Below are 25,217 nucleotides of genomic sequence, written 5' to 3'. Positions count from 1 at the left end.
GTTCCCCGTCCTCCTCTCCGTCTCTCCGTCTCTCCCAGTCCGTCGGGTAGAAATGAGCTGATAATTGCCGCTTTAGTCAAACAAAGTTGAACACATTAAAGTTCTTTGAGCGGTTTCCTGACCTTTTTCCGTGATATCCCGCACTAATGTCTTTAATTATCGCCGATAATCTGCCGCATGACTGGAATCGGACGCTTTTAATGGTGCGTCGGGCGAACGCCTGGTTTGTTGGAGGCTTTCCTCTCCTCCCTCCCACCTGCAGTGTCTCAAACAGCCAAATGAAATATGCAAATAATGGCTGCCGATCCCAATAAGAAATAATTAACGCAGTCTGCTCTGGGTGGCAGCAGGTATTAGCATGCCGGAGCTCTCCAAAATGTAATTTATAAAGCCAGTTTTAAAAAGGGGGGAAAAAAAGCTCAGTGGCTCTTTCTGTGTCTTTGCCGGCGGCGATGTGACGTCTCTAATGCACTCAGAGAGGAGGACACCGATAGCACGCTTTTCATTTTCCATTCCTGATATTCCTCAAATATTTAATTACAGGGAGGTAAAAGTGAACGTGGAAAATGGAAACTGTTTTTCTTTTTTTTTCTAATCCGCAGATGGTTTGTGCCACATTATCTTGTTAAACAGTAGAAATGAAAAAAAAAAAAAGAAAAAGTTTGGATTTTCATTTAGCTGAGATTCAGAGCTTTTAACAGTGACAATGTAAAGATTTTTTTTTTTTTTAATGTTTTGGGTGTGTAAAATTTTTTTCTTCTTTTTTTGTTGATCTGTCTCCATGGAAAAGGAAAGAACTCCAACTTTTCTGAAACTGTGCTGCTGCTCATGCACACCACGGCCGTCATGAAGCGAATAGGTTTTATAACAGAAACAACAGCGCCAACATGTGGCCAACAGTGTGCGTTTAAAGCGGTTCGCTTTTGCCAAAACCTGCTAATGCTAATTCTAGCAGGACGCGATTGAAAGACAGCAGCTTTTTAGCTGTTGTTTTCAACAACATGCCGACTAAGACCAGCTGCTCTTCGCTGGAGAGCAGATTTTAGACGAGGCTGGAAGTGAAGCCAGCTCAGCGCGGGAAGGAAAAACACCTGGAACTTACATCAAGTTACATCAGGACGCTTTTATTATGGAGCTAAACAGAGATCAGACTGATCCTTTAACAAGGAGAGCATGAAGGACTGTAAAACACACACACACACACACACACACACACACACACACACACACACACACACACACACACAGTCAGCATCAGATGCTCGGCCAGTAATTACAGCCTACAGTGCAGCTTGTTGTCTTTTATTTAAGGACAAGATGGAGAATCTTTGATCAGAAGCAGATAGAAAGACAAACTGCGTGTGTGTGTGTGTGTGTGTGTGTGTGTGTGTGTGTGTGTGTGTGTGTGTGTGTCTTGATGTATGAATACAAATGAGTGAAATAATATCAAAATGTGGTTTTGATTGTGTAGCTTTGAGAGCAGAGACAGGGAGGGGGGATGTAATTAAGTCACCAGGAGGAGTGTGTGTGTGTGTGTGTGTGTGTATATATGTGTGTGTGTTGTGTTCATGAGCATTTGTGTGTCTGTGTCTACCCGTGTCTCTGCATAGTTGCATAAATTTATATTCATGTGTAAGATCATATGTCTATGAAGTGCGTGTGTGTGTGCGAGAGAGAGAGACTGTGGGCATGCATGCTTGCGTGCTCCCGTGTGTGTGTGTGTGTGTGTGTGTGTGTGTGTGTGTGTGTGTGCAGAATTCCTTCACCAGCGCTCCCTAATGAAAAGTAAACAGTGTCCAGTGTTTCAGAACATCCCTTCAATCAGCTGGAAAATACCCGGAGCAGTAAGGCGGAGGAAGTTTTCAGAAAGTGAACAGTCCAGATCCCATCGTCGTCCAACCTCGCAGAGCTCACCAGGAAATTACATTTCTGTTTGTTTTTAGAAATCGGAGTGGACTAATGAAGGTCCTCCTCCAGTAAACAGGAGTTTAGTGAAATAGCAGCCGTCTGGATGAAAGCTGTGCCAAACTTAAGTATCTAAGGCAGAGTTAATGTGACGCTTTAAAGTGAAAGTGGAAAGGTTTCCCGTTTTGGGAGTCATAGAAAACTTTTTGAAAACAGCTCCCAAGGTGGAACTTTCTGAAAATCCTCCAACTCCATCTCCGTGGAAGCATTTCGACTCCTTCTCCATGTAAATGGGGGTAAATTGAATTGAAATGCAAGTCCTTTATTTGCCTCACAGAGGGAAATTGCAGTTTTCCAGCAGCAGTATAACAAACAGAGAAAAGAAATAATAAATAGAATAGAAATGTTAAAATTCAAAAAGCTGACCAAACGTAGAATATGGCCCAATTGCAATCATTTCCTAATCCAATACTTTCATTGTTTTTGCAATTATAGAACAGAAGAAGAAGAAGCGTGAAAGATTTATTTCGAAAATCTACTTTTAGATATCCGTTTCTCTGCCTTGAGTTTTATTTTGAAAAATGCTTCAGTTCGCCAGCGCTGCAGTGCTTCATGTGTTTTCATGACCAACACAAACAGCCGCTCCGTGTCCGGGCCTGACATCCTGACTACGTCACTGTCAGCGCTTCTGCCGTTTCCACGGAAACAGACCTCGTTTGCAAAGTGTTTCAGTGTAAATGTGGCACTTCTCTGAAGCTAAAATGCAAAAACGATGTTTTCACTGGGAGTGCTGTCATGTAAACGGGGTTTTGGTTACTAATTCGATGATGAAGTGATGACGAACAGGAGAGACGAATGGAGAAAGTGGAACGTGAAGATCGACGGAAGTTCAGTAATTGTTGGAAACTCTGGGAATAAATGACACAGATGTGTAGAAAAGACAGAGGCAGCCGAGCAGAGAGATGAAGGATGGATGGAGCGATGATGAAGATGGAGTGATGAAGACGAGCAGCAGAGGGGTGGAAACACACCGGCCAATAAAGGGAAGAAGCCAGGATGGAACAACATGCATTAGAAACGGAGGGCGGAGAGAAACAAGAGATGGATAGAATAAAGTTTAACAGCTGAAAGGAAGAAGAGAAAGAGAGAACAAGAGGAGGACGGGGAAAGAAAATATAAGAACAAAAGATGAGAGGAACACGGGGGGGGGGGAGAGGAGTCGATGAAGAGTGATAAAGGCAAGGTTGAGGAGTGTGTGTGTGTGTGTGTGTGTGTGTGTGTGTGTGTGGATAGATGGATGTGACGGAGGTGTGGAGGCTGTTTTTGTCTCTCTACCTGTGAGGCACAGTAAATCAGAGGCAGATAAGGTAATTCTCCGAGCCGTACATCATCCGGCTGCTGACACTTTTATGGCCAGCAGATTGGCTGTAAGGGCCGCTGATTACAACGAGAGAGGGGGAGGAGGGGAGGGGGTGAGGGAGGGAGGGAGCGAGGGAGGGAGGGAGGGAGGGAGGGAGAGTTATATATGATAAATACTATAATCCTGAAAATCCTCAACAAATTCATTAAACTTGATATTTGAAGCCTTTTCTTTTTTTTTCCCCTATTTTTCAGAATTAATTTCAATTAATTCTATTGTTAGTTCAAGGCACTTTAACAAAGAAAAACCCAACAATTCCACATGAGCAAGTAGAAGAGACACTGGGAAAGAAAGAAATCCCCAGATTAATGCTGATTCAGTAACACTTTTAATAACACATCATTACTATTATCATTATCATTATTTCAGTTGAGGAAATTGTCACTCAACCCATGTAACGTGACTTTCTTGGATTCCATTTCTGTATTTATGAAGATCCTTCAGATGCTACATTTGCTAAGCTTCTGAAATCTTGCTGTTTCCAAACAGAGTTCTTAGTCGTTCTCGTGCAGATGTGGAAATCCATCTGGGGAACCGTTAAATGGCCAAATTCCCAGTTTGAATTCCAACAATCCTTTGACCAAGACCAGACCAAGAACTTTAAAGGAGTCATATTATGCAAAATTCACTTTAAAAAGGTGTCTTTACAGTCATATTACCTCCCAGAGCCTCTGTATGAGCCTCCAGAAGTGAAAAATTCAGTCACCTCCCTCAATTGCGCACTCCACTTTTAAGGAAATATACACTGAAACACACGATTCTGAAATCTTACTTTGTGTACGTCATCAAGAGGAACAACCACTCCCCCCCCGGAAGAGGACCCAGCCTTTGGCCGCCCCCGGATAGGTGGTTATAGTAGTATGTGTTGCCGTAGCCTCAGTAAGACATTCAAATTTGAAAATTGTCTTTTTCCTCCTTGTCTCGCTACACCACATTTTTGACAATAAAACTGAAACTTAAGCTGAAACGGTCAAGGAGACGTGCCTCTGACTGTGCCCCCACCGTGTGAGAGAGTGGGCGTGGCCAGATGCATTCAAGTGCATCCCGGAAAGTAGGCTGTGAAAAATAGGCTGTTCGGAGGAGGGCTCCTCAGAGCCACTTTTTAGACCGCTCAAACTCCGAACAGAGGATCAATTTTGTGTGAGCAAACTTATATACTATGTTTTTGGGCTTCTGTGACCGATATGAAGTGACTGAAAAATAGCATAATATGGGAGCTTTAAGGGCTGAGATCAAGGCAAGACCAAGACCCAGTGAAGACTATGAGGTGCTGACGGCGAGTCAAGACAACGAGACGACCAAGACTTTAAAGGGCCAAGACCAAGGCAACACCAAGACTTTAGATGGACCAAAACCAAACCAAGGCAAAGAGAAGATCAAGACTTCAAGGGGCCAAAATCAAATCAGGATTAACCCTAGAGCGTCTCAAGACCAAGATAAGACGAAGACTTTAAGGTGCTGAGATCCAGTCAACACCAGGACCACAGCATCCCAAGACCGAGTCAGAACCAGAACCCTGTAAATCTGGTTTTGAGACTCAGGCCGCTGTTTGAGCACTGGAGCAGTCCCCCTCGGACGGTGCAGCCTCTGAATATTTTAAAGCTTCACTCTGGGTGCAGATCCACATCGGACTCAAACATTACTGATGCCGCTGGTGGTTAATTACAATTTCATGACCTCCTCCAGTAAAACGAGTCCGGTCTGTGAAGGGCGGGTGGGTGAGGGAGGTGGGGGGGGAGGGAGAGGGGGAGGGGAAGCAAAATGGCCGCTGAGAAATGGCTGCTGGCGCATGGATGTGTGTTACTGTATGTGAAGCGAAAGCAGAGGGTGTTTATTTAGTATTTATTCTGCACTTCATCATCTCCCCTCCGCTAATCCACTGGCTGCTGAACGCACCACTGACCACGCCGTATCGCTAACCTCTGCCTGGATCAGTGTGTGTGTGTGTGTGTGTGTGTGTGTGTGTGTGTGTGTGTGTGTGTGTGTGTGTGTGTGTGTGTGTGTGAGAGAGAGAGAATGATGTCTATCCCACCATCTGAAACCTTGTTAAATATTCATTGACAATTATTCCGCTTTGACCAAGGAGTTGGATGATGCTGCTGCAGAGAGAGAAAGTAAGTGTGTGTGTGTGTGTGTGTGTGTGTGTGTGTGTGTGTGTGTGTGTGTGTGTGTCAGAGACTGAGTGAAAGCATGTGAGATGAAAGTCAAGAATAATAGAAGAGTGTCTGGGAGAAATTATGATAAATCACTTGTGTGTAAAATCATTAAAAAGACCTGCAGACACACCAAAAAACGCTGATTGACAGAAAGACAACACCCACTCTGTCTCTGGCTTTCTCTCTCACACACACACACACACACACACACACACACACACACACACACACACACACACGAGATCAGGTGAGCATATTAAATATTAAATGTGAAATGGTGCCCTTGGTCGACTTTCCCGCTATCTGCGGGCTGAGTCTGGCTGAGAGAGACTGAAGTGAAACCCTCCTGCTTCATGTGTGAAGCTCTCCTCGTGCACGCTCTCCACCTGCACGCTTTGCAGGATCATCTGACCAAGCTGCATCGCCAGAAACGCCAGCTCCCCTCTGGCTGCAGAGTTGGAGCTGTCCTCAGGTTTCTCCCCGTCACCTCCGTCCCGTTAGCCTCGGTTTCGTCTCCCTGACGCTCCCGGATTCACGTGACGGTTTCCACGTGTTCAGATCTGCCGACGAGCGAGTCAAGAGATCTGAACCTTCCAGCGTCGTCTTATTTTTTATTTTTCTAATTCTCCCAGGAGCTTTAGTGTGGCCTTGTTACCGTGGAAACCATAATAAGCCAGTAAAGGAGACCCTCGGGGGCCGTGGTGGAGTATTGTGACAGATGTCAACAGCTGTAAAGCCTTTCGCTGTCAGAGAGACGGAGGACACACTCTCTCTTCCTTCTTTCTTTCATTCTGTCTTTTTTCTTCTCTTTTTGTTGTTTCTTGTTCTTTTTTGTTCTTCAATTCTTGTTTGTTTTCCTTCTTTCATATTTGTTTCTTATTGGTTTGATTTTTTTCCTTGTGTTGTTTCCTTTCTTTTCATCTTGTTTACTTGTTTGTTTTTTGTGTTCTTTCATTCATTTGATTCATTCTTGTTTTCTTCTGACATTGTTGTCCTTTTTTCCCCTGTTTTTTGTGTCCTTCTGCCTTGTTTGTTGCTTTATTTTTCTTCTTTCCTTATTTGTTTGGTTCTTCTTATTCTTTTGTGCTTTCTTGCTTGTTGGTTTGTTTTTTTCTTTTGTGTTCTTTTGTTTTGTCTGTGTTTCTTGTTTGTATGTTTTTTTGTTTCTTGTTTGTTTTGTGTTCTTTCTTTCGTTTCATTTTGTTTGTTGATGACGCTCTTTCTTACATGTTCTTTGTTTCTTTTTTGGGTTCCCTCCTCCGTTTTGTCTTCCCTTTGTGTTTGTTCCCTTCTTTCTTGTTCTTGTTTCTTTCTTTCTCTCTTGAGGTTTCCAGCTGCTGTTTTACTTTTGATTAATGCTCCATGTTTCACATTGAGAATAAGTGGGGGAATGTTGTCCTTGAATGCAACGTGAAGAACAGGAAGGACTGAAGGAGGCCGAGGAAAGAGGAGGAGTGGGAGACAGTGGGTCGTCAGCAGAGCTGGACTGGAGTTTCTCTCCCTTCGTCACGTCCCAGACGCTCGCCGTCAAATTACATCTAATAGCGGAGAATTACGTAGAATGGACCTTAATTACCTGTAATTTACCCCCCAAAATCTTAATTCCCCTCTGCCACCCACCACGTAAATAAATGCCACATCTAATTTGCTTGTTTTGGAGACCACTAAGTGCAGGCTGATGGATATGAGAAGCCTTTGAATCGGTTCGAGGTAATTTGATTCTGGAGGAGCTCGCTGCATTTTTAATGTTGTGGACTCAGTCAGGCGTGAGCTCATTTTCTTTATTGTTTCCCACCAATCAGAAGAAGTGTCGTCCCCGGTGTGGAAACGGTGTTTAAGTTTTAAACTGTGACCGTGAGTCGTTGTCCGGCGGTTCAGCTCCTCACCTCTCGGGGGCGCTGTGGGTCACAGGCGTGGCTGCAGGTAGCGTGTGTGCAGGCATATACTCTTCATGAACACATGAATCATTAAATCATTAATCACTAAAAGTGTAATATCGTCTCATTAATGAATAAATCCTCTGACATACACAAACATATCAAACCTCAGGATAGTTTTAACTTTTATTTGTATTCAGTTTTCTTGCTTCTTCATAGTTGCGATGGTTTGTCATGATGCAGGTTTTTTTGTACTCCTCCTCCTCACTGATGATCCACAAACGGGAAACACATAGTTAAAAACGCAAAAAAAAGAGAAAGATCAAATCAGTTTATACATTTTAACTGAAGAACTGTCTGTTTTATTTATCTGCACACTCCTGATGAAAAAACACACTGATCGCCGTCATCTGCATCCCCTCTCCTGTTGTCTGTGTGTGTGTGTGTGTGTGTGTGTGTGTGTGTGTGTGGAGCATGAGCTTCTTGTGAAGTTGTTTTTTAAATCATATTTGATTTCATGCATAATTAGTTCGACCATCAGCAGCTACCGGCCCTCATGCTGGGTACACACACACACACACACACACACACACACACGCACACACGCACACGCACACACTCGTACATACATAAATACATACATATATATACAAACACATTCATGCTGAAACTGAAGTCATAAATTTTTTACATTTAAAAATACGCTGCTTTACCTGTTAAAGTGTGTGCGTGTGTGTGCGTGCTTACACATGCACGTGAAAAGCCCACAGGCGTCCTCCAATTTGCCGATAGAGAGAGAGAGAAGGAGTTAGAAAAAGAAGAGGAGTCGTCTTTGCTTTGCTGGAGACTCACTTGCAGTCGGATTAAAAACTTAATTATGTTTTAAAATGATATTTTAATTAAATATGTAGGGGAGCTGAAATGGATTGGCACCAAAATAATTAATCAAACATCTGAAAAGAAAAAAAAAAAGAAGGCTGAGCTGCATCTTTCTGCTTGGACCAGCAGAAAGTAAAGTCAGCGGGCTGTCAGCTTCCTTTTTGTTTCATATTATCGTCCTTCAGAAGCTCGTCTCTATCAAAACCTGGAGCCTCACCTGCTGACTGAAGTTTCATCTTGTGTCTTTTAAAGCTGAACTGTTGAATTTGTCACATTAGAATCCATTTTCATCCAGCTGATGGACGTTTGTCGGGTGTACAGACTGTTTATTAAAACGCCTTTAGCGCTGCTGCTGAAATCCACTGATCCCACTTTCCCAGTGGGAATCTCCCAGTTGGATTTGTAGTTATGTCAGAGTTGTAGTTCTGCATTTGAATCAAACTTCTACTGCCGTCAAACAACACAGGAACAACAATAATCAGATCCTGATTCGACATTCGGCTTCACCAAAATAAATGTGATTCAATATTATGAATGAAGTTAAAGTTTAGAAGAGCAGAATTAGTCTGTAATTATTGCCTAATGAGCAGAGTAAAGAAACAAGTCATTGTTTTTTCAACACTCGTTCCTTCTTCCTGTCTCTTTTTTCCCTCTCTGTTTAACTGAGCAATCAGTTTCTGTATGATTCAGTTTGGGGGATGATGGAGAGATGGGAGGTGGAGGAGGAGGAGATGATGATAGAGGCAATCAATATTTCTAGCATTCTAATTAAAGCCTCTCAGTGGAATAAATCCATGTAATTATCAGTAAATGAAATACAAGGTCACTCCACCTGATGGAGGGATGAGGTGGAGGAGTGGACGGAGGATGATGAGGGACGGACGGAGGACTGAAGGATGATGGAAGGTTAAGGTGGAGGGATGTGGTGGAGGAGTGATGATGGTGGATGGATGATGATGATGGAGGGATGGTGGTGGAGTGAATTCCAGTTTGTGCTGATCGTAATGTGATCCTGAACAAGAAGGAGAAATGAAGCCAAATCTCTAAAGTGAAGAAGAGACTGAAAGGAAGTCATTCAAAACAAAACTAAAACAGAAAGTGTCACAGAAAGTTTCAGAACCAATGGAGAGAAGACGAAACGGATAAATTAGCACCGAACATGAGGAGAACTCTAGACCTGTGAAAATAGAAAACAGCTGATTTAATGAGAACCAAACAAGAAAAAGATGAAGAAGTAGAGGGACAGGAACCAACGAATGATCAGTGATCAAAATGATGAAGAGATGCTGCAAAAGAGATGAGAAGAAGCAGTGAGGATAATGGAACTAAAGATGGAACCAGAACCACCTGGACCAGCAGATAACAAGGTGATGAACCAGAACCAAAGAAGGAACCTCGGACAATCAAACAGATCCCAATAAAAGTTCAGAACGGATGAGGTGAGACTAGAACCAGAGAGGAACTGATCACTGTTCAGGGAATGAGTGACAGCAGAGAGGAGAGAACCGGGATGGAAGGAAGAAAGCCACTGACTCGGTGAGAACCAGGAATAATCACCAGGAGATGAATAAGAACGGAGCAGCAGGAGGAACTGAGGGCAGGAGAACCAAAGAAGGAACAAGAAACAGAGACTCTTAAAAAGAGAAATGGAGGGAAAACCAAGGAGCCAAAGCTTGAGATGGAACATGGGAACCAGAGAAGAAATGAGAGCTGGAGAAAGAACAAGAACCAGTGATCGAGGAATCGCCGGTTGTAACCGGGGATGGAATCGGAACCGATGAGCGAAGAGCGATGATCCGAACAAGAACACACACACGAGGAATTACTGAGGACTGGAGACGGAACCAGGGTCAGAAAAGGATCAGGAACCAGGAAGGAAGCAAAAGAAGAACCCCGGGAGAACAAGAGGAGGAAGAGCAAGAACCAGAGGAAAGAGGATACTTTAACCAATAACACACACACACACACACACACACACACACACACACACACACACACACACACACACACACACACACAGCCTGTCCTGAATAGATGGTCCTGCGGGTTTCTGCCCTCCTCTCGATGTTGAATTAACAGCAGCGAGGAAGATAAACACTAAATAAATGACTGAACCCGGCTGGAGACTTTCACATCTCTTCTTCCTCTCTCTTCCTTCCTTCCTTCCTTCCTCCATCCCTCTCTTCACTTATCTGCCCTCCTCCACACAGCGTTCGGTCCTCCATGAGTACAGAATCCACCCTCTTGTTTTCATGTTTGGTGGAGACTCTTCCTGTTGCGGTGAATCTTCGTTCTGTGCGTCAGCGCTGCGTGACCATTGAAGTGACCATCCTCTCTCCTCCTGGGCCGCTCCACGTTCCTTCTTAATGGTGTTTTAGGCCTGCGCCAGCAGAGCATGCTGGGAGATCAGCTAATTTACACGTGTCAGGGACTTGCGTGTTTGTGTCTGCGACGGCGCGTTCAAAATGCTAAACAGCCGCTGATTTATTAAATACAATCCGCAGCAAAAAGACACCGAATCTGTCACAGTGTGGAATAAAAAAAGAGGAAGGATGACTGGTGAGGTGCCCTTGAACATTTATTTCTCCTGCTTCGTCGCCAACGGTCGCTCCAGTATTCGCTCATTTTCATTGTGGAGCTCAGAGCAAAGAACATCTTCTGTTGTTGCTTTTACTTCACTGTTCACCTGCAGGAACCGCAAGCATTTCACTGCCGTGCAGATTATAAAGTAATGAGTGGCTGATGAGGATGCTCTGTAATCTGGATGATAGAGGAGGAAGATGCTCTATAATCTAACTCCAAAGGTTGGCTTTGGATGCAAACAGGAGTCGAAACCGTGGTCTGGTTTTATTTTTCATGCCTCATCTCCCGCCTTCCTACATTGCTACTGTCATTATTTCGACAACCACTAGAGGGCGTTTCAGATTTTTGACTCATTCTGGAGTCTCGCAGCTCCAGATCTATAGAGCTGTCAGATGAGTGTGAACAGGTTGTCAGAAACCGGAGGATCAGAACACAGAGAGGGCGACGCTCTGCAGGGTGGAGGAGGGAATGGAGATGTCTGGCGGGCGGTGGAGCCTGGCGTCGGGGGGGCAGATGCTACAGCAGCTCCCATTAATACAGCTAATTAACATTAGCCACTGTTCTAATTAACACAAAAACTAATGAGGAAATAATGAACAGACATAAAAAAATCTCGTCTTAATGAGGAAGAGTGAGCGATGAGGTCTTGGCGGGAGAGCTGCCAGTGTCAGGGGCGAGCAGAGGGGCATTGTGGGAGTTGACCGGTGGACACGCCCACTCTCGTGACGAGTCTCCGCTTTAGGTGTGTGTGACTGGGTCTGTTCCTGAGGCTGCCGTGGAGGTGTGTTGATCATCACATGATGATGATGATGATGACGGAGATTTCTGACAGAAGCAGCTGTACAGAAAAAAAAGCTTGAGCTCAGTTATTCTTCAACTTTCTCTTCCTCTTCCTCCTCCTCCTCTTCTTCCTCCTTTTCCTCCTCCTCCTCTTCCTTGCACTTCTCTTTCCAGTAGTTTGGAAAGAGGAGGAGGAAGAGGAGGAGGAAGAAGAGGAGGAGGTTCGAGAAAGTCAGAGGGAGAAGCGGAGGTGAGCTGAAGGTTTGTTTGGATGATTTTAGCTTTGGAGGAAATCCTCAGCAGAAACATCTGGAGCGGCCTGAGGATGCACACACACACACACACACACACACACACACACACACACACACACACACACACACACACATACGCATGGACAAAACCACATTCACAAACACGGGGCAGATTAAGGCTTTGTCACAGATGCAGAGTTGTTCTCCAAACATGCTGCTCTGCTTCACTTCCTGTTTGTGGATCTAATCCTGTGTGAATCTGTGCAGTGATCGTTTTATCGATCAGTTATCTGATATCTGGGTTTAATGAGTCATTTTGCAGAGCAGGAAGGCTTGTTTCACTTCCTGTTTACATGCTGATCTCCTCTCACACCCAACGCCGCCGTGTGATTGGCAGTTATAGCCCCGGGAAAACCCCAAGACACAGACACGTGCGCGCACACACACACACACACACACACACACACACACACACACACACACACACACACACGCATGTTTGGAAACACAGTCATATGGGATCGAGCCACATATTCACAGCAGCGAATCCACACACGTGCCAGAGAATGTGCTTAAATTTTTCAGACATGGACACACACACACACACACACACACACACACACACACACACACACACACACACACACGCACGCACACACACAACAACAACACAGGATTCTCCTCGAGGGGGCTGCTTTTGAGGGTTTCCAGGGATTCCGGATAAATTGGCCCTGACATGTAAACAAAAAGCTCCAAAATGACTTGATTCAGCACATAAAAGCACAACGTGTGTGTGTGTGTGTGTGTGTGTGTGTGTGTGTGTGTGTGTGTGTTAGGGTGTGATCTACATATTCATCAAACAAGACAGATTCTTATTGATTTGTGTGTCTATTAGCAGCATTAAAGACGAGACTGGAAACACTGGAGCCAGCTGTTGCAAACACACACACACACACATACATGCTTCCACAAACACACACTGAATTGACATCCATCCATTTCCCAGGGAGCAGTAATCTGAAAAAACACTGCTCAGTTTGGATAATTAGTGTCTCATTCTACATTTTACAATTGAAAATAGGAACTAAATTTGTAAGAAATAAAATGCATTTTTTAATTTTCACTTCATTAAAGTTTCATATGTTCATTGTTCAGTTTCATTTTTAATCCCGATTGGGAGTGAGCACTCAGGGGGTAAACACTGTTCTTACTGTCCATCTCCTGAGCATGTGCACAACTCCTGCTTACTGTGGCCGTAGTGCTCATGGGCAGGAGCAGCATTTCAGAAGAGGAGCGTTTTCCTCCCTCAGAGCTCGTCAGAGCAGTTGTGTTATCAGCGGCTCTGAACACCGTCGTCATGTAAACGACACTCAAAATCCTACAACGGATTTCTCCCCTTCAGCAAGGGCGATGTAGGTTCAGCACCATGGACAGCTCCACTCTCTCTCTGTCTCTCTCTCTCTCTGTCTTCTGTCCCGCTCTCTTCCTCGCTCTCTCTCTCTCTCTCACACACACACACACACACACACACACACACACACACACACACACACACACACACACACACACACACACACAGTGTAACGTGATACTGCACTCTGTGGAAGCTGATTTCCTAACAGGAATCTCTGAGGATCGACTCTGACAGCTGGTCCAAATAACACACTTCCTATTTATTGTGTGTCTTCATGAGTATGAAATGTTGGATGTATTCCACAAAATACTGGGAAGAGTTAATGCTAAAGCACACACGCACACACACACATACACACACACACACATTCACCCCTCCGCTTTTCATGCTGCGTACAGTCGACAGAGAAAAAACAGACAGCGGATCGAGTCCAAACAACGAGAAATTATTTCTGACAGTAGTCCTTGAAGATCCTTCAGACTGGGAAGCAGCCTAACTGTGTGTGTGTGTGTGTGTGTGTGTGTGTGTGTGTGTGTGTAATACCAATGATAAGACCTTTATAGTAATAACATAATGCAATAGAATAAAAGATAAAAATAAATAATTTGGATATGAATGTAACCACAGTATTTCAAATGTGGCAATATGTATTTAAAAAATCCAAAATAATATACTAGAATATTTAAAAAATATCTTTTAAACTAAATGTTCATGAACTATTTACAAAAACGTTTCAAAATAACCTAATCTTCAAATAATAAAGCTTTAAAGAAAACTATTAAACTGAAATATTTAGTAGATTAATTTGACCACTATATTTGAAAGGTTGAAACTTGATCAATGTCCAATTGAAATATAAACACTAATTTAAAAATATTTCAAAGAAAAAAAAATTATACATTTAATTATACTTTATTTCAGGTAATATAAAATTAAAAATTGTAATGCTTATAATAATCATTATTAAAATGAAACAAAATGGGAAAAGTGCCATCCGCATAAGAAATTGAATAAAAAAAGCAGAATATCAAAACTGGAGAAAATGATCAAATCATCAGATCTTCAAAAATAAATCAAAAGTCAAATATTCATAGAGCTGTGATTGAAGAAAACTAGTCGTGTCGTTGAGTTTGTGTCGATATGAAGTGTTTCTGAGTTCGTCTTCAATCCATATATCTGACGGCCGCTGAAGGTCAGCGCTGCGTCTTCTCTCCGCCTCCCACTACCAAGACAACATGGCTACTCATAAACCTGGACAAACACACACACACACACACACACACACACACACACACAGTGTGAAGCTGCTTCTGATGCTCAGGAAAAACACTGTAACTCCTCAATGACCGACTGGACTCATTTACAGAGCAGACAGCCTGTGAGTAGTGCAGTCAGGAGGAAGCAGTGAACGCAGGTGGAGACAAAGTTTTCCTTTTCTTTTGTGTGTGTGTGTGTGTGTGTGTCTCACCCCTCCCTGGGCGCTTTCAGTTAGTTTCAGTCCTGTACCCACATACACACACACACACACACACACACACACACACACACACACAGTGAGGGAGTTCTTGCGGCCCACCTGAGCACGCAGACGGCGCTGCTGTTGATTGTGTATTGCCGGTTTGTTTATTAGCTCTCTGATTGAGCCGCTCTGCCTTCCACAGATTGGATGACCTTTCCAGATCCTTCCGCCGAGTCCGCTAAGTAGATCGGACGGCGAACGCCACGCGACAACACTTTATTCAGATTGTTACTGGATGAGGGAGAAGCGGGCGGTGGTCACACGTGTGTGTGTATGTGTGTGTTGTTTGTACACACCCGCTCTGCCTTCATTGGTTCAATTGAAGCCTCATCTCCATATAGTTTGTATGCAATTACATCTGAGCGGCGCGCTGAGTGCCTCTATATGATTGTGTCTGGATCCTGAGTGAGACTACTGTGTGTGTGTGTGTGTGTGTGTGTGTGTGTGTGTGCGCGCGCGCGCGCAAAGGATAATTTGTAAGAAAGAGCAACGATTCATGCTCCTTGTGTGAATATGTTTATTTTGTGTGTGTGTGTGGAACGATTCATGGTCAATTTGCGCGTGTGTGTGTGTGAACATTTCTGCAGACTTGATGGGAATGTGTGTATGAGGGGTAATTTGTGCCACGGCAAAGCAATTCATGCTAAGTGTGCGTGCGTGTGTGTGTGTGCGCGCATCCGGGTAATTCCTGTGAATGTGTATCTATATATTTATATGCATACACATGTTCATGGTGTGGTAAGGTTAGGTGTGTGTGTGTGTGTGTGTGTGTGTGTGTGTGTGGATGAGAGCTCAGGATAAGAGTGGAGTGTGTTTCTAGTGGCTCGTCATCTCGCTCGCCAGGCTTTAAAGGGCGCGTCCGTCAAAAAGAAAAAAAAGAAAACTGCACGGTCAAATCTCATTCATCTGCAATAAGCAGCTAATCACACTCAGCGGAGGATGATCTCACACACACACACACACACACACACACACACACACACACACACACCCCCCGCTCTCTCCTGGTTGTTGTGTGTTTAGACTCAGGTGAGCTCAGGTGGGCCTGCAGCGCCTCATGTGTCCGTGTGCCCTGCTCCGTGTCTCGCAGGCGGACCTGTTCTCCAGTCAGTGTGAAGCCCAGCGCGCCGCCCTGGAGCAGATGGCCATCAAACTGAGCAGCCTGCACTACCCCTCGTCCACCAGCAGGAGGCACTGCAGTCAGCTGGCGAGGAACAACAGGTAAACATCGGCCTTCTCTCACCGCTCTCCTCACAGCTTTATTCACCTTGTTTTCCGTTTAGAATTAAAAAACGAACCAGCTGAAGTGTTGACGAACATCCAGATGTTCCCTTTTTTCTTTGTGGATTCACAAAACTCTGAGCAGGATGCCACCTAGTGGCTGATTTTATTATAACAGCAGCAATATAGACACAGGAAGTGAAGCGTTTTGTTCCTGACGTACTTAATGAATTCAGATTGAGTTCAGTCTGTAATCTGTTAGGGAGACGGTCCCTAATCTCCAGCTCTCCAGCTGATTTCACCCTCATAAAGGTTTCAGATTCAGTGACGTTTCCTTTGTTGACAGCTGGGAGAAGCTTTCTGTGTCGCACAAACACATTTTGTTGTTGAGCCGAGATTTTTTCTGGACGTTCCATCAAACAAGGTTCCTCTAGTCTGAGGAGCGGAGTCCTGCTTAATGCTGAACAATAATTTAACAGGACCCAGAAGAGACCCTTCCACCACTGTTACTGCTGAGAAACACACACACACACACACACACACGCACACGCACACACACGCAGCGTGCTCGCAGCAGTAATCTGGTGTAGCCAGCCTCGACTCTTTGGTCACGCTGCCTGTCGGCGTTTCATCCCCGTCTTTGAGGAGGCTCCCTTCATAGTTATCAGACACACACACACACACACACACACACACACACACACACACACACACACACACACACACACACACACACACACACACACACACAGACCATACGCCTCATATATGTTCACTTTGTGAGGATTACACTCATGATTCTCCCACATCAGACATAAAAACACTTTTTTCTTTTGCTTTATTTGGACTTTACATCGATTTCCCTTCATTTCCTTTTACCTGAACTCAAACACCAGGCATGATCTTACCTGAGCGTTCCGAAACTTAGGCCGTCTGCTGTGTGATCAGAATAGGAGGAGAAAAAGAAGAAGTGGGAGAAAACATGTGACGTAAATGTAAATGAAAGACGTCTTTTGTTTGTGTTTGTGGTCCTCGGAGGCCTCGCCGTAATATTTCAGTAATTTACACCCCGTGTGTCGGACACTAATTGGTTATTCATGTGTTCACTGCTGGCCCTCACATTTAGCTTCCTGTGTGTGTGTGTGTGTGTGTGTGTGTGTGTGTGTGTGCAGCGGTGTGTGTGATGAGTTCGGTATTAATTGGATGTTACATGTTTTTCTTTAGCTGCTGTGAGTTGAGCTCAGTTGAGATTTCAGGTTTTGGTTCACTTGTAAAGAAAATGAAGGTCAGACTGAATAATTTAACAATCTCACACCAAACATCTTAATTCCAAATTAATCCCAGAAAATAATTCAAGACTGGAGGAAAAACTTTTTTTTTTTAATTAATATTTTAGAGAAAACGCAGCTGTCAATTGTTTTTGTGCGTCAGTCTGCTTTTTATAAAGACGTACATCTGTCAGTTTTTTCTTTTTTTTTACTGTTTTTCAATTAAAAAACAAAGAAAGAAGCAAATTCTGCAGCCAGTGTTCAGTTTTTAACTCATTCATTCAATCATTCATTGCATCTGAAAGATTTAATCTTAATTTGTAAATTTATAATAAAACCACACATTAGTCGTGGTTTAATCTCTGGAACAGAGTGAAGTGAATGAATGATTCAATGACTGCATTAATTATTACATCATTAATGAATGTCATTGATGTTTTATGTAGGCATCTATGAGTCAGTGAGTGAGTGAGTGAGTGAGCAGATGAATGAATGAATGAATGAGTGCAGCTCTTTGCAGTTGGTCTGCCTTCGTTTCCTCAGCATGATGGACGAGTAAATGGATGAATGGATGGCTGGATGGATGAATGAGTGAGTGCAGCTCTCTGCGGTCGCTCTGCCCTCACCTCCTCTGCAGGATGAATGAATGAGTGAATGAATGAGTGAGTGCAGCAGCTCTCTGCCCTCACCTCCTCAGCAGGATGAATCCATTCGGAGCGACGGGTTTCGCTGAATCGCCTCATAAATCCGACAGAGTCTCTGACTGAAAGGTGACGGCTGCCAATATGACTCATTCAACCTTTCACTCTATCACTTCATCCTCCTCTCCTGTCGTCCGTCCTTCACTCCCCCCTCCACACACACACATACACACACACTCTGCTCTTGTCTTTCCGTTTCTCTCTCCGTCCCACTTTTTTTTTCATCCTCTCCAACTTTTTTATTGTGGTTTTCCCACCTTCCCTCGCTCCTCCCGTTCACCCTCTCATCCCGCTCTCCGTCGCTCCTCTGCTGTTGGGGGGATGATGAATTAGAGCCGGTGGTTCCAGCCGCTATCGCCGCCGCAGCAGCAGCAGCAGCAGCGGGGGGAGAGTCCGGCTGCTCTCACTTCCCGTACGTCTGTTTCCACATTCGTCTTTTAACGGTCTGATCGTGCTTGAAGTGTTTAATGCGCTGCAGAGCGGTTCTGACCCAACTCGTCCCAATCAGGAGTCAGTCCCAGACTGAGCAGAAGCTGAAGAAAACGGCCTGAGTTCAGTTAAAATCAGCAAAAGACGAAACGACGAACGGAGAAAACACATGAACTCTAAAACCGAGAGAAACAGGAATCAGACGCCAACGGACGGTCGAACCTCAACGTCATCTGACCAGAACGTGAACGGCGGGAAGCCTGACGTCGCGCCGAGGACGCCGACCAGACGGCAAACAATCCAACACTGATCTGATCTGAAAACAAATGATCCAGGTCTGGGTCTGGTTTGCAGAAACCACAATCACAACATTCACACTGTTGCAGAGCAGAGTGGATGCTGGTCGCTTGTGAGCAGAAAATCGGAATTGGTCATTAGCCTGCAGTGTGAACCGAGTCGTAGAAATCTAAACTCCATCCAAACCAGCGTCGGAAAAGTGGACAAAACCAGGTCTGGAAACCTCTGAGAAATTTTAAATCCAGTCCAGAACCCAGAGGAATGGCAATAAAAAAGCAAATAAACTGTGATAGTTAGATAGATCCCCCTAAAAAACACTTGACGCCTCTGTAAACTCAGGTGGAAAGAATATACTAAGACCCGTTCAAATAATGCAGAAATCTGTGAGGAACTGCACTAAACCAAGACCAGAAACACCCAGATAAACCCGATCTACACCAAACTCAGAGAACAGACAAAATCAGGTCTGAGAACCTTTTAGAAGCCATTATAAAGCCAGACCAAATAAACCCTGCAAACAAGAATATAACCCAACATAACTCATGCAGTGATACAGAGACCTGAGAAAACCACCGAGAGCCCCTCTGAACCCCGTCCCAGTCACAGAAACCTGTCAGAAACCAGACTCAGTCCAGACTAATGAAAAATGCAAAACCAAACAGAAAACACCTCAAACAGACTGAAACCAGGCCCTCAGTCCTCAGAGGATCCTTCCTAAAGGTCAAACTGCAGATCAGATCAGATCAGATCCACTTCAGTCCAGCTGCAGCTTCCTCTGCAGCCGTTCCGTTCAGACTCTGACTCGTCTGCTCGTTCGGCGGATTGTTTTCGCAGCACAGATCCCGGAATCCTCACGCGATACGTTTTATTATCTCCACTGTTGACTGGAATTATGACGGGCTGGAAATGAATAATAGATCCACATAATTCAAATTTCCTCAGGTGAATAAATGTCAGCGCGCCTCGCCGTAACGCTCCCACGCGCTCCGTCAGCGCCGCGTGACGCAAAACCAACCTGACACTTCAAACGCCGTGGAACCGTCCCGCTGTGGAACGCCGCGCCGCCACGGCGCCGCCGCGCCGCCACGGCGCCGCCGCGCTCCTGCCTCGCACGCTCGTCTCTTTCCTCCAGAGATCCTGTTTTACAAAGCTTTTAGTTAACATTAGTGCCAGAACAAGACGGAAACGGAGGAGGAGGAGGAGGAGGGTGGAGGAAAAACACGACAAGAGAAAACAATCTGCGTGAGTGTTGTATCTGCTTCATCTGTCTGAGTCGGTAAAAGGACGCATAATGAGGAAGGACGCCTCCAGGGAAGGAAGCAGCCATCGCTGCTGCTGCCTGGTTTTCATCTCGCTGAGAGACGAACGCAGCGGAAGACGGGATGAGGACGGTACGAGGAGGACGAGAAGAGCAGGACGAGCAGAGAGGAGAACGAGACGAGGAGGACGGAAGGAAAGGAGAGAAGATGATCAAAGACTAGACAAAGAAGAAGTGGACAACAGAAGAAGACAACGAAGGAAAACAGGCAGAGAGCAGATAAAAAAAAAAAAACGCTTCAGAACCAGATTTTAACTTTAAAAGTGTTTCAGAACTCTCTGAAACCAGAAGAAACTATTGGAATAAAAAAAAATCAAAAGTCCCAGAAAGCTGTTGATGAAGCTCGGTCCATCCAGTGATTCCTCCAGTCTGGAGACAGAAAGCAGACTGAATCCTCAAAACACTCAGGAGGCAGCCACACCGAGTCCAGAGAAACAAGAGGAACGGATCTGAACTCAGAGGCCGAGGCCTGGAACTCTGATCAGCCTCCAGAGAGGAAACCCAGCCACGGAAATCAGTCCGCAGTCACTGAGAAACCAAAAAGCCTGACATTTATCAGCCGAACTGAAACCAGTCAAACAACCCTTAGAAATGTAACCAGTAGCTTTGCAAACCCAGATTGATAAAACAAAAACAAACTCACCTGAAACCAGCCGGTAAGTCTTCAAAAATCAGAATGAAAATCCAGATTTTAGGCCCGAGTGCTTCTGTTGCCAGCTGGGTAGAAACATTTAGAATATTTCAGTGGTGGAAGCTTTGAACCAGCTCTCTTTCACCAGTGTTTTAAAATGGCGTTGGATCCAGTAATCTGCTGAAAAGTGAAGTTTTTCAACAACATTTCAAGTTCTTGGATTCTTCTTGGATTCGTGTTTTAGAAACGTTTCATGTTTACTCGGAAACCTTTTGAAAACGTTTGTCAGCAGGTCAGGCCAAGAGCGATCTACTTCTTCAGTGAGTTCTGTTTCCCCTGTTACCATGGAGACCGAATCCCAGCATTTTCAAAAAGTGGCGTTTCCATCGTCTGAGATCGCCGGTGTTGTGTAAACCCACTGACAAAACGTGAAGCAAGTTTTCCGTTTTCACTTGAAAAAGACGAAATTCATCTTTTCAATGAGGTTTGAAGGAAGAAGAGTTGAAGTGGTCGTCGGTTCTGTTGGTGAAAACTTCAAGATGTGGAGCGTTTATTACATCCTTCTGCCTCACCAGCTGTTCTGCTAACGCCACCGTCGTCTTCCTCCTCTTCCTCACTTCTTCCACCGTCAGACATTTTCCACCCCTTCCTCCTCCTCTTCCTCTCCGTCCCCTTCTCCCCCTGCTCTTCCCCCTCTTCCGCCTCCTCCTTTGTTCCCACATTATCTTTGCTCTTCTCCCACCTGAGTGTCCCGTGTTTCCCCTCCTCCTCTTCCTCCTCCTCCTCCTCCTCTCCCTCCTCTTCCTCCTCTTCCTCCTCCTCGACACAGGATCACATCAAATATTTATGCTGCAGGAACAGGGGCCGATTGCTCAAACACACACATTACTGTCAGCCGTTTTGTTAAGGTGTGTGTGTGTGTGTGTGTGTGTGTGTGTGTGTGTGTGTGTGTGTGTGTGTGTGTGTGTGTTTATTATTTATATATTCGTTGGTTTTTGGTCTCGGCGGGGATCGCCAACATGTTTCTCAACATTAGCGGTGAAATTGTTTGGAATTCTCCGGTCGCCGAGTATGACAGCTTGACAGCTCTGTCAGGCCCACGGCGTTTCCACCACGACACACACACACACACACACACACACACACACACACACACACACACACACACACACACACACACACACACACACACACACACACACACAGAGGCGGCTATCTGAAGCACACGAGTGAAAACAGTGAAAACAACCAAACAAACTCAGTTTTCATCTCCAAGTAATGAATGAATTTTATCTGCCAGCCATTTAATCTGCTGGAGTCAGTCTCACTGTGAGCAGGACCAGTTAAAGCCGGTGTGTGAGGGTCAGGGCCTTCGGAAATCCAACCTTTAACCGTACATTACATCTCACAGTGGGACAAAAGGTGGAGAGAGCGGTCAATGAATGAAAACTTTTATCTTCAGTAAGTCTGTGTGAACAACTTATACCTCTTTGTGCAATTTTACTTAAAAAAAAAATATGTTTTAAAGCAACAAACAGATAAAATCAATGAAATTTCACCATTTCTGGCTTGAAATGTCTCTGTATTAGACATGCCTTCGTGTTATTGAGCTCTACTGTCCAGCAGAATCTATTCTTTCAGGTAAAACTACCTTGAAGATGACTTTCTCAAAGACCTGGGGACGTGTTGGAAATGCTTCATTAGAAGGTTTCACTGTTGATTTTCAAATTGAGAGCATCAATTGTGGAATGCGACTGAATGATTAGAGAATGAATACAAGTGAAACTTGTGTTTATTGTCCTTTCTCACTTTTTTTCTCTCATATTAATTTTTTTGTCTGATTTCTTTCTATATAAACAACATTTTCATCTCATGTTATTGTGAGTGTTTCAGAATGAACGTGAGACACAGCCGGAGTCAATCACGGGTTGAAATTGTTGCTGGGAAAAGCAATCTCTTTCCATCTTTTCTTTGTCTTTGTGTGGAGCTCTGATTTCACTTTACATGCCTACAGAATACGAGGCACAGACAGGAAGTGGAAGACGCGGAAATGATGAGACAGAAGAGTAACTCCTCTGCTCTCCTCATCTCAGTCTGCAGGAGTTTGAGGCAGAATACCAGGAGCTGTGGGATTGGCTGATGGACATGGACGCCATGGTGACGGACAGCCATCAGCTGATGATGTCCGAGGAGCAGAGACATCACCTCTTCAAGGTAAGAGGAAGGAAGTTGCTCTATAATCTGGATGTTAGAGGGAGGAAGATGCTCTGGATGTCAGCTGTTGAATGAAACAGGTCTGTGGACTCTGGCCAAAAAGAAGCGTGAGCAAAACTGAGATAAACACCAACACGAAGACAGACGTAAATCTTCACGTTGTTCGGAGGAGGATCTTCTAATCCAGTCCCTTAACCTAGAACGGGCTTTTCAGTCAGATGTGTACAGATGCTGACAATCACCCTTCAGTTCCACTGTCTTCCTCTGTGTACACACACACACACACACACACAGCTGTTTGTGTGGAGTATTGTTCTTGACTCTACATCATTTAAGTGTTTTGTTTGTGTGCATGCTTGCATGTACACGCATCTCGTGCTCTGTCTTTACCCAGAATGCACTGCTCCGACCCGACACCTACGGAACTTTGTTTTGTTTTTCACTCCTTTTCTTTCCCTTTGTCCAAACTTCGTGTGTGTGTGTGTGTGTGTGTGTGTGTGTGTGTGTGTGTGTGTGTGTGTGTGTGTGTGTGGTGTGTGTGTGTGTGTGTGTGTGTGTGTGTGTGTGTGTGTGCGTGCGTGCGTGCGCGCTTGCACGGACATGATTTATTTAGTGGCCGATGAGACTCACCTGAGCTGCGAATTATTGATAAGTGTAAAGATGAACCTAATTTCTCCATAGGAGTCACACTTAAATATTCATCTCTGTATGAATATTCATGGCAGCGATGATGCATGCATGAATTTTAGATGATCCTGGAATCTCTCCCTCCCTCTCCCGCTCTCCCTCTCATGCACTCTCTCCCCCCCTCCCTCTCTCTCCCGCTCGTTCTCTCTCTCTCTCTCTCTCTCTCTCTCTTTTTTGATGTGTCAACTCTGCTGCTGAAATATTGATGTGGAGCTGAGCAGCGTCTCTTTGCTCGGTCCAAGGTCGCTTTTCCTCACACTGTTTCTCATCGTCTCCACCGCTGAGACTCTCACAGACCGGTCTGCAGGTCTGCAGGTCTGCAGGTCTTCAGGGCTTGAGGTCTACAGGTAGTCAGGTCTACAGGTCTTTCGGTCGTAAAGTCTTTGGGTCTTAAGGTCTTCAGGGTTTGAGATCTACAGGTCAACAGGTCTACAGGTCTCGAGGTCTTTAGGTCTTAAAGTCTTGGGGTCTTCAGGTCTTTAGGTCTTCAGGTCTCCAGGTCTCGTGGTCTTTATTTAAGTGGGTCATCAGGTCTTCATGTCCATAGGTCTTGAGCTCTTCAGGTCTACAGGCCTTTAGGTCTTAAAATCTTCGGGTCTTAAGGTCTTCATGTCTACAGGTCTTCGGGTCTTCAGGTCTATAGGTCTTGAGGGCTTCAAGTCTACAGGTCTTCAGGTCCAGTGGTCTTCGTTTTAGCGGGTCACCAGGTCTTGAGGTCTTCAGGCCTCCTCTCTGTGCTGGAAACAGTTTTCTCATTGGTGGAGTCTCCTCCTTCACATGATAACCTGCAGCAGATAAAAGGCCAAATCCCTGACACGAGGGAAACGACACACAAATAACATTCAGCGACTAGGATGTGGGTTAAAGTTTTTTTTCCCCAATAATAAAGTTTTTTTTTTCTGTCGACAAATACAATTTCACAACGAAGCCCAGTTTACATGCTGACGTTTTCTGGAGGAAACAGAAATGATTGGTTGCGTTTTGGTCCGTTTACATGACGACGGTGCTCAGAGTCTCTGAGCACTGAGCAACGCAACTCTGTCTCCATGGAAACGAGAGAAAGGCCACTTTTCTAAAATGCTGCTGCTGCACATGCCCAGTCTATGGACAATCGGAACAGTGTGCACCTGCAGAGTGTTCATGTTTACGGCGTATTGTTCTCCACGTTCCTGTGTGTGTGGTTCCATCACAAAAACAAATAGCGCCCACTGGTGGTACCCACATGCTAACTACAACGTTTTCCCAAACTTTTCTGTAAACAAAAAGTCAAAAAAGACGTGTTTTCACTTGAAACATGGTACAAACAGGACGTTACAGTCAGTAAAAAGTTGTTTTAGCCATAATAAAGTGTTGAGTGATTTTCATGAAGCCAAAATTCAGCGTATCGTCAACTTTTAAACTGGAACCATCAGGAACTTTTCTCTGGATTTTACAGCTGTGAGACTGTTTTCTTTATGTAAATGTGTGTGCGTGTGTGTGTGTTTGTGTGTGTGTGTGTGTCAATGTTTGATAGTGTGTGTGTCTTTTTGTCTGTTAAATTCACACCTCGACCCCTCCTTTCTGTTTCCCACTGAGCATGGCTCTGTGTGTGTGTGTTTGGGGTGTGTGTGTTCTCCAAGCTGCTGTTTTTGCAGTGTGTTTTCTTTTTTTTTTTCTTTTTTTTC

At 44.6% G+C, this 25,217-nt stretch overlaps 1 protein-coding gene across 1 annotated transcript in view; it reads left to right on the top strand.

Annotated features, from left to right (window-relative positions):
- The window catches only part of akap6 (A kinase (PRKA) anchor protein 6), a 136,233-nt gene that overhangs the window by 48,212 nt on the left and 62,804 nt on the right, over positions 1 to 25,217 (top strand). The window contains 2 exon segments of the mRNA XM_030117540.1: positions 15,878 to 16,008; positions 22,746 to 22,866. Coding sequence (XP_029973400.1) covers positions 15,878 to 16,008; positions 22,746 to 22,866 — 252 coding nt within the window.

Source organism: Salarias fasciatus, chromosome 19 (assembly GCF_902148845.1).
Source record: "Salarias fasciatus chromosome 19, fSalaFa1.1, whole genome shotgun sequence".
In the NCBI taxonomy this organism is placed as follows: domain Eukaryota; kingdom Metazoa; phylum Chordata; class Actinopteri; order Blenniiformes; family Blenniidae; genus Salarias; species Salarias fasciatus.
Note: the sequence above shows the minus strand (reverse complement) of the source record. Positions and strands in the feature narration are given on the sequence as shown.